The following is a 13,829-nucleotide window of genomic DNA, read 5'->3' on the forward strand; positions in this document are numbered from 1 at the left end:
TACACAAAAGGGCCTGTTGAAATCTCAGTCACTGGAATTGGTGTGTTAGGAAATTATAACTTTTAGAGGTAGTTGATAGAAGTGTGCATGTGAAGCTCTTGTATGCTGGAGTTTTCTTTTTTTACCTCTTCGTTCTCTTTCCCTTTAAAACAATGCAGGTGACTATAGTTACCATCATAATAAACCAATGAAAACGTTCAATTTGCCTTTTCGTATCTGAAATAAATAGTTCAGTTGGTTAGATTCGGCCTCCCTCCCAATATCATGGCTTTAATTGGTTTCCTTGGCATTTAGGGTTCAGATGAATTGAGGATATAGAAGCCACTCGAAAGGTGTTGAAACATTCAATTTCGGACTGAGGATGATATGGCTAGCTAAGGACCTGTATGATGGTGAAAAGAGTTTCACTCCACTAATTCTTATTAATGAATAACAACAACTCCAGAATGCAGAGGCTAAAAACAAAAAGAGTTCCTCTCACTCATGCTACATGTCTCTCACAGATGCAGGCTGTGCTCGTCTTCATCTTTATTCCAGGCCACAGTAGTGGAGGGAAAACAGGGTGGTGAATCACGAATTTGCTCTTAAAACTTCCACTTTCAGTGGCACCTGTTACTTCTGCTCACATCTCAGTGACCAAAGTAGGTCACACAACCTTACCTAACACCACGTGTCAGGAAAGTATAATCCCGAAAGGAAAGATGCCAGGGATAATTAGTGAGCAGTACTAATGACAAATAAGGGAGAAGACATCATAGTTGTCATTAATGCTGTCCACTGAATCAGTCTGTGGTCTGTGCTGTGGCTGGCCACATTCTCTGTTTGTCCCTCCAGGGTCTTTCTCTACCTTTCTTCTTCTTGCCCACCCCCAGAGGCTGACTTCTATGTGCTTTGTCAACTGGGCTCCCTTGCCCTCTGGTTTCTGGTTGGGGATTTGGCCAATGTGAAGCCTTGGCTAGAGATTGAAGGGTGAGAGTAGAAGGATGGTGGGACATTTATTCCCCAATCCCTCCTTGCCAGGCTGTGTTTGTTAGAGGCTGAATTCCTCTCCAGAAGGTCATAACCCCAGGTTGGGCGACGTACAGGTACAACTGTGTCCTGGGTCTTCAGGCTGTGGGTGGAAATGGCTTCTCTCTGTTGGTACCCCCTTGGTGCTTTACCATCCTTAGTTGGTTTCTTTTCATCTGTCCATACCATTCTATTGCAATAGAATCATCATTGATTTCTCTTCATCTACCCATTTATAGTGATGTATCATTGGTTTCTTGCCAGGATCTGGACCAATATGATGATCAGTAAAAACTCAGCAACTCTTGGATCCATATGGTGGGCAGCAAGCTGGCTGAGAGAACTGCTTGGATTCCAAGGAAGGCACATTCTCCGGTGCCCCTGTAGATGTGGCCAAGGAGAATGAAGGAACAGGCAGATCTACTTAGAGCCAAGAGCCAAGAACCAAGCACCATGGATGGGAGACCTCCTCCCTGGGTATCAGAATAGAGACAGGAATAAGGAATGTTCCCTCTTTATCCCAAGGATAGAGGGCCCTCACAGTGTCTCACCAGAATTTCTATTGTCAGTGAATGCTATGTATCTTCTATTATTTCCCTTTAGAACAAGTGTGTTTATTGTGATCATCTTATCCCTATTTCATCATTGTATATTAAATATGTTGGGGAAAATCATTTGTCTTCCTAATTAATTTATCTCTGCTCAAGAGGACTCATGTCCACATCTGTCAGAGAGAGTAATGTTCATCATCACCCAGAGACCCTGGACCTTGAGCTTGCTGCTATGGTCAAATGGACCTGGGGATTTTATTACAAGGACAGTGTGAGTGTGCTTTACGTGTGGGAAGGAGAGTGACTGAATGTTTGGTGACCAGTAGGGTGGTAGTCACCGGTGCTGTTCATTAAATATTCCTGGCTTTCCTCCTTCTGAGCTTATGTTGGGATTGCACTTTCCTGCCCATTTGGAGTGAAACATGGACATATCACTTGCTTTGGCCAATGAAATGTGATGTGCGCTGTTTCTGGGGAGAAGCTTAGGAGAGCCAGTGCATGATTTGCCTGCTTTCACTTTCGCCCTTCTACAGTGACCAGCAGTGTCTCAGAGAAAGGCAGCTCCCTGGCCTTTAGTGCAGAGTGAGGAATGACACGGAGTCCACAGTGACACATGCTGGACATGGATCAGGAGTAGGAAATAAGCCTCTGTGATTTACTAGCCTCCCTGAGATTTTGTAGGTTTTATCACAGCCTGATCTAGCATCTCCTGGCTAATTTGTAGTGAAGGTAATTCTAGGCAGAGTACAGCATGTGCATAGAGACCAGAAGTTTCTTGTCAGAGTGAATAGTTTGGTGTCCAAGGGGAGTAATGTTCTTGAGAAATGAGGGGGATAGTGAGGCACTTTAATGCCATGCAGAAGAGTGCAGATTTCATTCAGCTCCGGCAGAGTGGAGTGAAGGAGACATGTTTTTTTGTAAGAGGCTAATACAACCCAAACTAGGGCAGTGATTATGGTAATAGAAAAGAAGCAAGAAATGAGGGACAGTTTTGAGGTCAAATTGATGCTACTTGATGATCAACTGGAGGTGGGTGGTGGGGACAGTGAGGGATCCAAGATGACTCCACAGTAATATGGGGGAGGAGCTTGGGAATCTTAGTTTTGCTTTGGGCTGTGTGTTTGCCTTAGGAATTTTCAGCAAATTGTCTGATTAGAAGTCAAGGATCATTGCTTGTTCAGGGCTGGGAACACAAAAGGTGATTATTTGGTTGCTAAAGTCAAGGGAGTCATATCTCCTCCTTCTCGTTCTCTCCCTCAGTGGGATGGGGTTGGATGTGGTGGATGGCCATCAGTACATTTTTGCCTATGTTTTCTCCTCAGAAATGTTATAAAGGCCGGTGCTTGCCTCCAGAGAAAACAACATTTTTCAAGCCTCAGTTGCTCCATATATTTTTGAGTATAGAAGAAATAGGAGAGGAGGGTAAATCTTTAAACCAATGAGATTATGTAAATTTTCTTCAGAGGGCATTTCAAAGTCATATATGCAATTTAAACATTGTCCTGAGGAAACTAGACTCTGTAAAAAAATTCTAAGTGGAATAAGACTAACAATCTGTGGATAATTCACAGAATGACATCATCCCTGCAAAGAGCTCTTAGTTCAACTCTTAAAGGGTCAGGAGGAGATGTTTTAAGCCATACTAAAATAATACATTGTGTCAGAGATGCAAGACTATTGGTTCCTCGACCTCATCTGTCTCTTAGATGCTTTCTTTCTATTGTTTTATTAACCTGGAAGGTGTAGTTGTTCATTTTTCTTCTTCTTGGATTCCTTTGGGTTCCACTTATACTTTTTTGAGTACGATTGAATGAGTTCCTTTTCACGGCCCACCCCAGTGGAACTTGCCCTGACTGACACAATATCACCATTGTGACCATCAGCAAGAGTCCACACATCTGTATCAATGCCATTTTGTAGGGGGGTCTCTCAAGTGAGGTTAGTACCACTTGGGAACATGATAGAAATGCACATTCTCAGGCTGCCACACAGACCTCAGGATCAGAAATTCTGCGGTTGGAGCTCAGCAATCTATTTTTAACAAGCCCTCCAAATGACTCTGAAGCATGCCAAAATTTGGGAACCAGTAGTCTAGTCTAGGGGAGTTTCAAAGACATAATACATCCTCACTGGTGTGGTAAGATTTGAGGATGGTCTGCTGATGAGCTACTAGTAAGGAGAGCAATCACGCTAAGTGGGCCTTGTGAGCTAGAGCAAAATCACTTATCTTTCTCTGTCTCTCTGTGCCTTAGCTTCTTCACTTTTGGGATTAGGCAGTTGGACTGGTCAGCATTTCCAGTTTAGGGACCCACAAAGTAGTGTGAGAGGTTTGTCAACTAATTCTAATATTTCAGAAACCTTCACAGAAATTTTATGTTTCCCCTCAATATGCTGCAAGGAAAGACCAAAATATCCTACTTGCTAGTTCTGAGCCAAGCATAAGCAAGTAAATTGTGAGCTTCTTGTGGTCACTCATTTTCATGTTTCCAGGGCTTAATCACAGGGTCTGGCCCAATGGGAACCCTTCGAATAATGGTATATAAAAAAATTACAAACTAAGTTATATAAAAAGCAGTGTGAAAATACAGATTATTTTATGCTAATCAGAAGCTGCGATCGACTTCCCAAAGGAAGATAATGGAGCTCATGTTTGTAAGCATGCGTATTGATGGCTGTGACGTTAGATTCCTATAAATAAAGGATATTCAAGATAGGGGGCCAGGTGGCCTCCCCCCTCCCAGACTTGGCTTGTTAGTGCTCCTATGGACGATAGCCCAGTTTACTTATTCATGAGGCTGTGTGGTTTCAATCATTTATGATTTTCTGCTAAAGCTGGATGTGGTTCCTTTGGTCCTGGAGGACCCATCTGGGTCACTGACAGGACCCTGCTGTGTCCATGTGTGCAGTGTGCTTCTTGGCAGCGCAAAATTCAGCAGCACGGCAGGGAAATCACATCTCACAGACTGGCAAAGGTGGTCTGGGGCCACATGGGAGAACGCGAGGTGTGCCAGGAACCTTCCAAGTGCTTTGAAAGGGGGTCTCTTTCTCAGAATGTTCCGTCTGAACCTATGGTTATCTCCTTCGGTCCTGAATGTTTTTTTTGAAGGGGAACAGATTGAAGACCTCGCCTGCTGTGCTGGCCTGTCAGAGTGAAAGAGAAAAGAGAGGCTGCCGGCTGCCCTAGAAGGGAAGTGAGTCAGCAGGGCACAGGTTTCCTTCAAACTCTAATTATTGTCTCGCTGCTTAGGGGATTGTCTAATCCGATGGCCACCCTTTCAAAATCTGAACTCCAGGGTCAGATACGTGAAGGGGCAAGAGACCAGACCGAACCTTTATTAGTTCACAGAACTCCAATTCTTTATTAATCACAGCTTGCTCACAACGACATACAGGAAAATAGCACTAATGAAGAGTAAATAGGCAGGCAGCAACCTTCAGGAGTTGGGATTTGGGGGAGAAACGACTTCAAAACTGCGATAGGTACTTATGGTGGGTGTCCGGTGATTCTTAGTTGGCACAAATGCCCTGCCTAGCCCCCTTAGCTGTATCAGCCCTCACAGATGGAGTAAGTTTCTTTTTATTTTAATAGGCAGGATTGCCTCACACTGGGGAAGAAAGACCAGCTTGAGTGAAAGTCCGCAGTGTTTTTGATCTTGTTCGTGTGTGTGTTTTAATGCAACAACCAGCTCACAGTTTCCAAGTGGAAAAATACTCAGTAGCATCATGTACTTGTACTATAGGTAAGAGCTTAAAATGAACATCATCAATCATGGCATCCACAAATAAGCCACCTGACACATTAAGTAATTCATTCCATCAAAAGAACTTAAACTAGAGAATTAAGCCCACTTCATGAAGAGCGATTTCATGGCTGCTTGAACCATTTGGATTTGGATCTGTGTTCAGCAGTTTTAAGAGGTTCAACTTTTTGCTTCTACCCAGACTGATCTCAGATCTGTCTTCTCATCCATCCCTTTCTAAAGCCAAAGCACATTTGTAGCACATAATCCAGTAGAAGCAGAAGTAAATGCTATGAATGGTGTTTTTTTTTTTTTTTTTTTTCTCAGCCTGGTTTGTAGTTTCTAGGCAGTTAGTAGATTATGAGTGAACAAATGTGGAGGTTTGCGTGGAATCATAATACCTGTAACCTAGGTATGGTCTTAGTCAAGTTCAGAGATTACAAAGCCGTCTAGGTCATTAGGCAATGGTGGGTTTCTAGCACCATGGACTGTCTACTGACCTCATTTTTCTGTTGGAATGAAAAGGCAGGGAATGGAGTTCAACATGAGGGCTTCAAAAAGAACAGACCTAGCAAATTCATTTGAGTGGAAAGACACAACATCAAAAGCCTGTTACAGGACATGTAAGATTATGAAATAACTTGCATAATGCAATACTTGTATTTTTTAACAAAAATGTAAGTATTTACAAAATAAGATCCAAGGTATTTTTTAAACATCAAGCAAAACATTCTGCAAAGAGACCGCATTGAATTTTTTTTTTTAATTTTTGATTCTGTTTTTTGTTTTTTATAATGAGTTCTTTTTAAACCATGTCATACATTTCCCATACTGATACCGCATGATCCATTATAATATAGGCAGGGGGATTTACTAATGGTGGGGCGTGCCATACTCTCCATCGCTTCAGCCGGAAAGTTCGACCTGGAGCTCCTTGTTCCTGCGCACCTCGGCAGCATGCCTCTCCTGGAAAACACCAAAGGGAGAAGCAGCGTCACAGAGCCCGGCTCTCTGCTCCACGGAGACCCAGGAAGGCCTGCCTGCTCCTTTACAGGGTACCTGTCTCACTGAAAGTCACCCAGTTGTTTGGTGTCTATCTTTAGGAAATTTTCTCATTTCACGAGACATGACCACAGGAGACCCAGGACGTGCCATATTATGGAGGATCTTACAAGACTTACAGCGTCTAAAAAAACCTTAATGCTATATTTGATCAAAACTATGATCGAAAGGTCCTATGATTAAGAGAATTTTGAATATGACGACTACTGTCTAAATCCAGGAAGTAGCAATAAAACATCACATTGTTGCTTACCCTGTCATTTTTAATGGTTTCCTTTTTTTCCTCTTCCTGAATCTGTTAAGGGCTTTATAATTGCCAGTGGACACTTTGAGAGGATTAGTTGCAGGAAGAAGACTTTTTGTATGCTTCCTAAATGCTTACCCTGTTTGTCAGGGCCTTTCAAAGCTTGAGTCCAAATGACCTTTCCAGCCTTACCCTCCACTCTTCTCCTACATACACATACTTGATGTTTTTATGTAATGGAGTTGTCTTTTCATGCAATTTTTAATGCTTGAGATTCCTAGTCTTCTGTCTCTATTTGGTCAGGATCATAAACCTACTCTTTAAAACCTGTAGCAGTTATGTCTTCCTCCACGAAGAGTTTCAGGAGACCACAAAATAAAATTAATCTTACTTTTCTTTTGAACACCTGCATAAACCTTTGCTTATAAGTGGCAGCCATTTTATTTTAACTTCTACTATGGGCATTCCTGTTCTTGTCTCATCTTCTATATTAAGTAGAAGCTTATATATAAGCTCACTGAAGGCCAGGACTGTATTTTCTCACTTTTGTTACACTTGCTGGGCATAGCAGAGTGTTCTGCACTAAGCCCGTGATTGTTTATTTACATGAGGAACTGAGGCGCTAAGTTTGGTTTGAGAACTGAACTTTCTGTGGAGGGAAGTGAGGGGAAGGGTGGATCAGGTATTTTTCAGTACACAGTTCTATACTGAATGACTATAAACCCCTTGTCTTGCATATCATAGGTACTAAATAATTGCTTGTTGAATTGAAATTTTAAAATGCTAAAAATTATTAGTATTATTTCTTTTTCTACTTAGAGTATTATTTATATTGCTATTTTTTCCCCCTGTAGCTCCAGAAATTTCTTCTGGCTCTATGGATTCCCTTAGTTCAGGGGCAAAGACCTTGACCAGCTGTAAAGTAAATCTTATCATTAAACTCGATTAATCTCAATGAGTCCCTGCTTGCTGTGTTCTTTATAATACTGAGCACTTATTAAGCACTTAATAGGTAAGCAGTTCTGCATAAATACAAATTTTTACCTGTTAAGTTCCCTGTTCCTCCTCACAACAATCCCACGGTAGAGGCATTATTCTGGTTCCCATTTAACAGATGAAGAAACTGAGGCACGGAAAGCCTACGCCACTTGCCCAAGATCACAGAACTAACAAGCGGCAGAGCCGGGACTCCACATCGGGAAGCCCGGCTCTACAGCCCACTCTGTTAACCACTACTCCACAACCTCACTGTTAGCGGAGGGAAAAGATTTAATAGTTGGGCGGCAACATGTATCTTTTCAAATGTGGGTGCTGGGAGAAAAAGGCGTATAACATCTTACACTTCCTTCAAAGATAGAATTGGACTAAGGAGGAAGTTGACTCCAGTGAGTTGAAACACAATTTTATTTAATTGGTTTAAATGAGCTTTTTGTGTATGCTGAAAAGCTGTGACGAGAAGGGGGAAAAGGCTTATATAGGGAAGTCATGTCTGTCCCATTTAGAAATGTCACAGAGGAAGGAGCAGAGATACAGCTGGCCCTTCCTTCTTTTTGTCCCGCCATCATGAGGAAAAACATGCAGCAAAATCTTTCTCATGCAGAAAGAAGCTAATTAGTGAGAGCTGAGCTCTGACAAAAACTGAGAAAAAGCCCAGACCATTAGTATACTAGGGCAAAATAACAGAGACCCAAGCCTAAGGATTGATACAAACTCAAATTTCTAACAGGGAGCATTATAATTAGTATTCCTGGGCCTCCCTGGAGCACACTTCTTATGAAACTCAAAATTAGTTGTAAGGAAATGGGTTCTGCTACAGGAAAGAACAAATAGATCTGTGAGCTGGAGAGAAACATTAAAAAAGGGAAAATAAATTATTTCTGAGTTTCTAGGAAAAATATTGTTTATTTTCAGGTAGTTTAGTAAATATATTATTTGAAAACTTTGTATTCAAATCCCCAAATATATACCCATGAAACTGTAATTTGACTTTCTATCAGAATGTGGGAGAATCAAAGGGCAGACATGCGGGAGGTTTTCAACATAGTCTTTTTTATTTTTTATTTTTATTTTTTAAATCAGGAAACCGCAATTGTTAGAAGTTACTAAGGTAGTTGTGATGCTCTGAGAAAGCTCATAAAAAAGTCACGGCTATTCTTTGACAAGATGCATCTCATTATTGAGCTTCCACTATTCGGCGGGTGCTGTCATATGCTTGGTGAGACAGACTGAAGCAGATCTACGTTTACAAAGTTCTCTGCGATTTCCCTCCTTCCTCCCATCAATATAAGGGAAGTGTAATAAATCATCTTTTAGCATTGTATGCAACTCTTCCCTTGATACGCAAATATGTATGAAAGGAAAAGTTAGGAAAAATTCCAATTCCTTAAGAAAATGTGATTAGAGAGATTTCTGTGCTGGAAGCCAAGAAATATGAGGTCTTCCTTTTTTTCTCTTTACCTTTTAATGTCTCCTTTGCCTCACTAGGTATCAAATACAAACCAGGGATTTGAATTAGATGACCCAGAGTATCAGTTCCATCTATGAAATTCTGTTATCTGAGTCTATTTAAGTGCAAAATGAGGTCAATCAATATCATCAAGAATTCTTTTGACAAATGACCATGCACTTGCAAAACAAAAGAGGGGTCAGGAGTGAGCTGTGAGTGCCAGGAAGGCATGTTTTCATATATATCAAGATGACAGTGGTTACCGGAGTATAAACTTCCAATGGTACTGCCAAGCCTGCTTACTGGGCAGTGTTTGATGATTGACAAAGAATTGCAGCTCTAGCTTAGTATAGATGTTGGGAATCAAGAAGACATGGGTTCAAATCTAGACTCTGTGGTCTACTTAGCTTTGTGATCTTGACCAAATGGCGTAATCTCTCTAAGGACAAAGTTCCTTAGATGTGCAACGGGGACAATAACAGTATCTCCTTTCAGGGTTGTTGTTTGGATTACATGCAATAGTACACGCAAAATGGCTGGCCTACAGGGACCAATTGGTAACAGCTAGTTTTAACTCCTCTTTTCCTTTCATTATTCATTCATCTGATATGTTCAATAGTAAATATATAAATGGCACTTGTGAATAAGAATGAACCCCCCCAAAAAACAAAGTCAGATGAGAAGAATAAAAATTGACCATAGATGAAAACTAATAATGGCTGAAATCTCGATCTAAAGAGTTATATAGCATCAAAATCATCCTTTAGGAAAAGAATCACAGAATCTTATTCCCTATTTTTATAAATAGTTTATAAAAAAAAACTATTTTTATTATTTTAAGCTATATCATATTATGTGATGTGATTGTCACTGAAATAATGGCTATAATGTTTTCACTTCAACTTTTCTATATTGTTAGAGGTCCTGGCCTACATCAAAAGATTGGTAATTGGCTGTACATTTAAATGTTTGATGTTAAACTTATGTGTTTAATGAATGTATGTATTATTGTTAAAATGATTATACCCGCTTTAACTGATTTTTCAAAATTACCCACTACAGATCCTGTTCAGGTCTGATGAGAGAGCTGTTGCTACTCAGGGTTCCTGGTGGGCCAGGCAGCGCATTTTCTGCAGGATACTCTCGAGCGTTAGGGGAGGAAGGACATGTTAGGGGAGGAAGAAAGTGTCTCTTTAATCCTTTCTGTGTGGCAGGAACAGGTGCTTTTCTTTCTGTCTCCATCTCTGTCTCTGTCTCTGTGTCTCTTTCTATTATTCTATTCCAAGAATAAGAACATTTTAAACTTCACCAGAGTGTCACTCATAATCCACAGACTACACTTTTGAGTCCTGGGGATGACTATTTATGTCACTCAACTTGAAGACTGTCGGGTATGTGTAATTTCGATTTGAGTGACATAAACAGATCAGCCTAGTGTAGCTCTTTGTGGCACAGCCCCTCCTTCGTCCACACCTTTCTCCACATTTGATTCCTTTCTATATAATAAGCTGGAGTGTTGAGGTGAGGTGTTATGAAAACAGAAATTGAAAAAAAAAGTGTAAAATTCTTTTCTGAAGGAAAAAAGAACAGTTTTATGGAACACAGATTAAAGAATATTTAAATATAATTTATGACAACATAACAAAGCATATTTAAGAAGTCTTTAGCTCAGTAGTTCTCAACTCCTGCTAAATATTAGCGCCGACTGGCAAATTTTAAAAGTAATACTGAACTCGGGGTCCCATCCCAGACAATTACATCAAAATCTCTTAGTTTAAAGAGTACTTCAGTAGATTCTAAAGTGCAATTGAGATGGCTTTTGCTTTAGGCTTTCAGTTTTAGCTAAAGACTCTGAGCCTAACATGGCTGGGTCTCCAAGAAGTTTGTGGGACGTTATCAGTGAATGACACCCAAGAAACCATGGACACCACGGGAAGACATGCTCTGCTCGGATGCTCTGTTCTCTTATTTGAGGGGTGAAGGGCAGGGTGAGGGGGAGGCAGAGTGCTGGCAAAAGCTCACGTGGAATTGTATCACGTCTCCTGGCTAATTGATAGGGTCAGTGAGGCCTGTCAAAATGGTGGGAATTTAGTGTGTTAGCCTTGATGTGGATTTATTTTTACTCACATTTTCCCAGTGCTTTTGTATTTACTATCTCTATTGGTTCATATGATATGTTGACTTATTCTCTAATTTTTGCTGCTAGGTTATTTATTGCTGGGTTTTATATTGCCTGCATGGGGAAAGAGATGGTTAGTAAATGCTCTTTGATATTACATCCCCTTCCAGGTTTCTAAGCACATAGTCAGTACTCCATAAATACTCATTGAATGGCTAACTCATTAATAGGTCTCATTTTCAGTGGTAATCATCTTTTGAGGCATCAGATTCCAGAACAGCTTATGTATGTTAGCAGTTTCATGCATTTTCAGCATTACTATTATTACTGATTCTCTTTTTAATTTTAATCTCATTGCAGTAATTTCATTCAAACAAAAGGCTAGATATAGGTAATAATAAAAAACTTACTTTGTCTTATTTTAGGAAAAAGAAAACATATTTAAAATACATCAAAAGGAAGTAAATTTGGTATTCCATAAGGAGTCTCTCCACTTTATGGAGAAGATAATAGATCTTGGCTAACCCCGGCCAAAGATCTCATTAGATTTGAAAAGCATCTCTGTGGCTATGAAATACCAGGGGAAATGTGGTCTTAAAAATGATCTGCACTGTATCATTCAGCACGGGATAGAATATTGTCAGCTGAGATTTAAATCAGAATATATAAACCACTAGTTCTCAAACCTGGCTGAATATTGGAGTCATCTGGAGAGTTTTAAAAAAATATAGATGCCTGGGTCTCACCCCTGGAGATTCTGCAGCTTCATATCAGGAATGTTAAGCTGTCCACAGGTTGATTATTTCCAGGACAAATTGCATGTCTGTATGCATGTGTGTCTGAAAGAGGGTAGAGACTAAATCTGGGTGAGAATGGGGAAGAGTGAAAAAAGGTGCTGGGCAGGGAGTGAGTGAAGAGAAACACACAGAGAAAAAGAAACTGCCTATTAAAATTGAACACTTCTGGAAATACTAGTTAAAACGTGGAAATTTCACGTACCATTTTATAATTGAAATCAAGAGGGACATGCTGCATATTAGTATATGTGTAATTTCAAAAACAATAATGGTCTTGGTTGTTGATGATATAAATCTTGCACTGGATACTAAGGTCTAATGGAAAATCCTGGAATATGACCAGCATGTCCCATTCCTAGCAACTCCACTTGATTTTTTTTTTTCGGGCCTAGGATATGAGAGAGTTGACTCATAATTATTCAGAGCAGAATACATGGTGGTCTTTTGCTGTCCATGGTACCAGCTCCAGTCAGCAAGAATCTCCTTGGTTGTGCATAAACGTGTGAACGGAGGATAAATGGAAGAAGACCAAATGGTTCAAGGTGAGGGGCATAAATTTCATCCACTGGAACTTTGCTCTCCTGCATCTCAGCAAAGCACTTGCTATGGTACCACCACATGAAACATGCAGACAGCCGAAGTGCCCCTTCAAATTCTGACCTGATGCACTTAGGTGAAGCACAATGACATTGTTCTGAGAGTGTTGGAAGCACTAGCTTATATAAGTAACTTTAAGATTCTGACCAAGGCATTCAGTGGCTCTCCGTTCCTGCCCAGGTCACCCAGTACTTTCTCTATACACCTCGGAGAGCCTCACTGTCCTACTGCTGTGTCAGCCCACACACGCTTCCCCAGCAATGCTTTCAAAAATTCCTCAAGAGCACAGATGCCCACCAAAATCTCCATGGAATTAAATGTTTATATTTTTAGGTTTTATGCCTGATTTCTTTTGGTTCTGGCCTGACATTTGTAATCAGAGAATGGGAGTGAAAACAGAGTCATCAGAATAGATGAGAACATCAGAATAGGGTTGCCTGATTCTTAGATGAGATGGGCCAATTCTAGTAGACGAGATGAGTTTTCCTAAGAAATACTCAGAAAACAGGAGGCTGATCTTGTCTAGATTCTTAATGCTCTGATGACAGGGAGAGTCCTACTTTTCTCTCCAGTGCCAACATGTCATAGCACTCAGTACTGGTGCTGGGGGCAACTGCTCAGGAAAGGACTGAGGCATTGGTTCTCAAAAAATCATATTTCTCAATGCTTCATCCAATTTCTGGAGATGGAAAAGCTAAACAATCTATAGCTATACATTTTCAAAGGAAAGTTTTCTGGATGGTGGTGGATAGATAGCAATAGAGCCCACAAAAAGGAAAGAGAGAACACTTTCCAGAGAATCTCCAGCACTGCTCAACCCGATTGAAGAGTTGGTGAGAAGAAAGGCACCAGGATATGAGAACTTTGGGAAATGAACATCCCTTACTAGCTCCCTTTTGCTTTGGTTTCGTGCAATGTTATTATACCCTAGTTTTCCATGTAGATTTTCCTACATGGAGAGTATGGGCTTCTCGTTTTTTTATAGATATTCTGTCATTTTCTGACAAATGTATTTTTCCAAATTATTATTTATATATTTAGCATTACATTTTAGTGAAGTAAATATTGAATGTATTATTTTATTATATATTATTGTTACTTATTAATTATTACTTATATGGCATATTTCATATTTCCAATTTAATATTTTTCTAGTAGGCTGGTTCTTCAAGTTTGTACAGAAGTCTTTTCTATACTTGAAAAGCATGGATCAGCCTCCCTGAATTCATTCACCGCTAAAAAAATCTGACCCAGTTCTAGCTTCA

At 40.3% G+C, this 13,829-nt stretch overlaps 1 protein-coding gene across 1 annotated transcript in view; it reads right to left on the bottom strand.

Annotated features, from left to right (window-relative positions):
• Positions 1-4,890: 4,890 nt before the first annotated feature.
• STMN2 (stathmin 2) overlaps positions 4,891-13,829 on the bottom strand; it is a 48,884-nt gene continuing 39,945 nt past the window's right edge. The window contains exon 5 of the mRNA XM_036110938.2: positions 4,891-6,265. Within this exon, the coding sequence (XP_035966831.1) occupies positions 6,206-6,265 (60 nt within the window). The 3' untranslated portion in view covers positions 4,891-6,205. The remainder of the gene's footprint in view (positions 6,266-13,829) is intronic.

Source organism: Halichoerus grypus, chromosome 5 (genome assembly GCF_964656455.1).
Source record: "Halichoerus grypus chromosome 5, mHalGry1.hap1.1, whole genome shotgun sequence".
Taxonomy (NCBI): Eukaryota; Metazoa; Chordata; class Mammalia; order Carnivora; family Phocidae; genus Halichoerus; species Halichoerus grypus.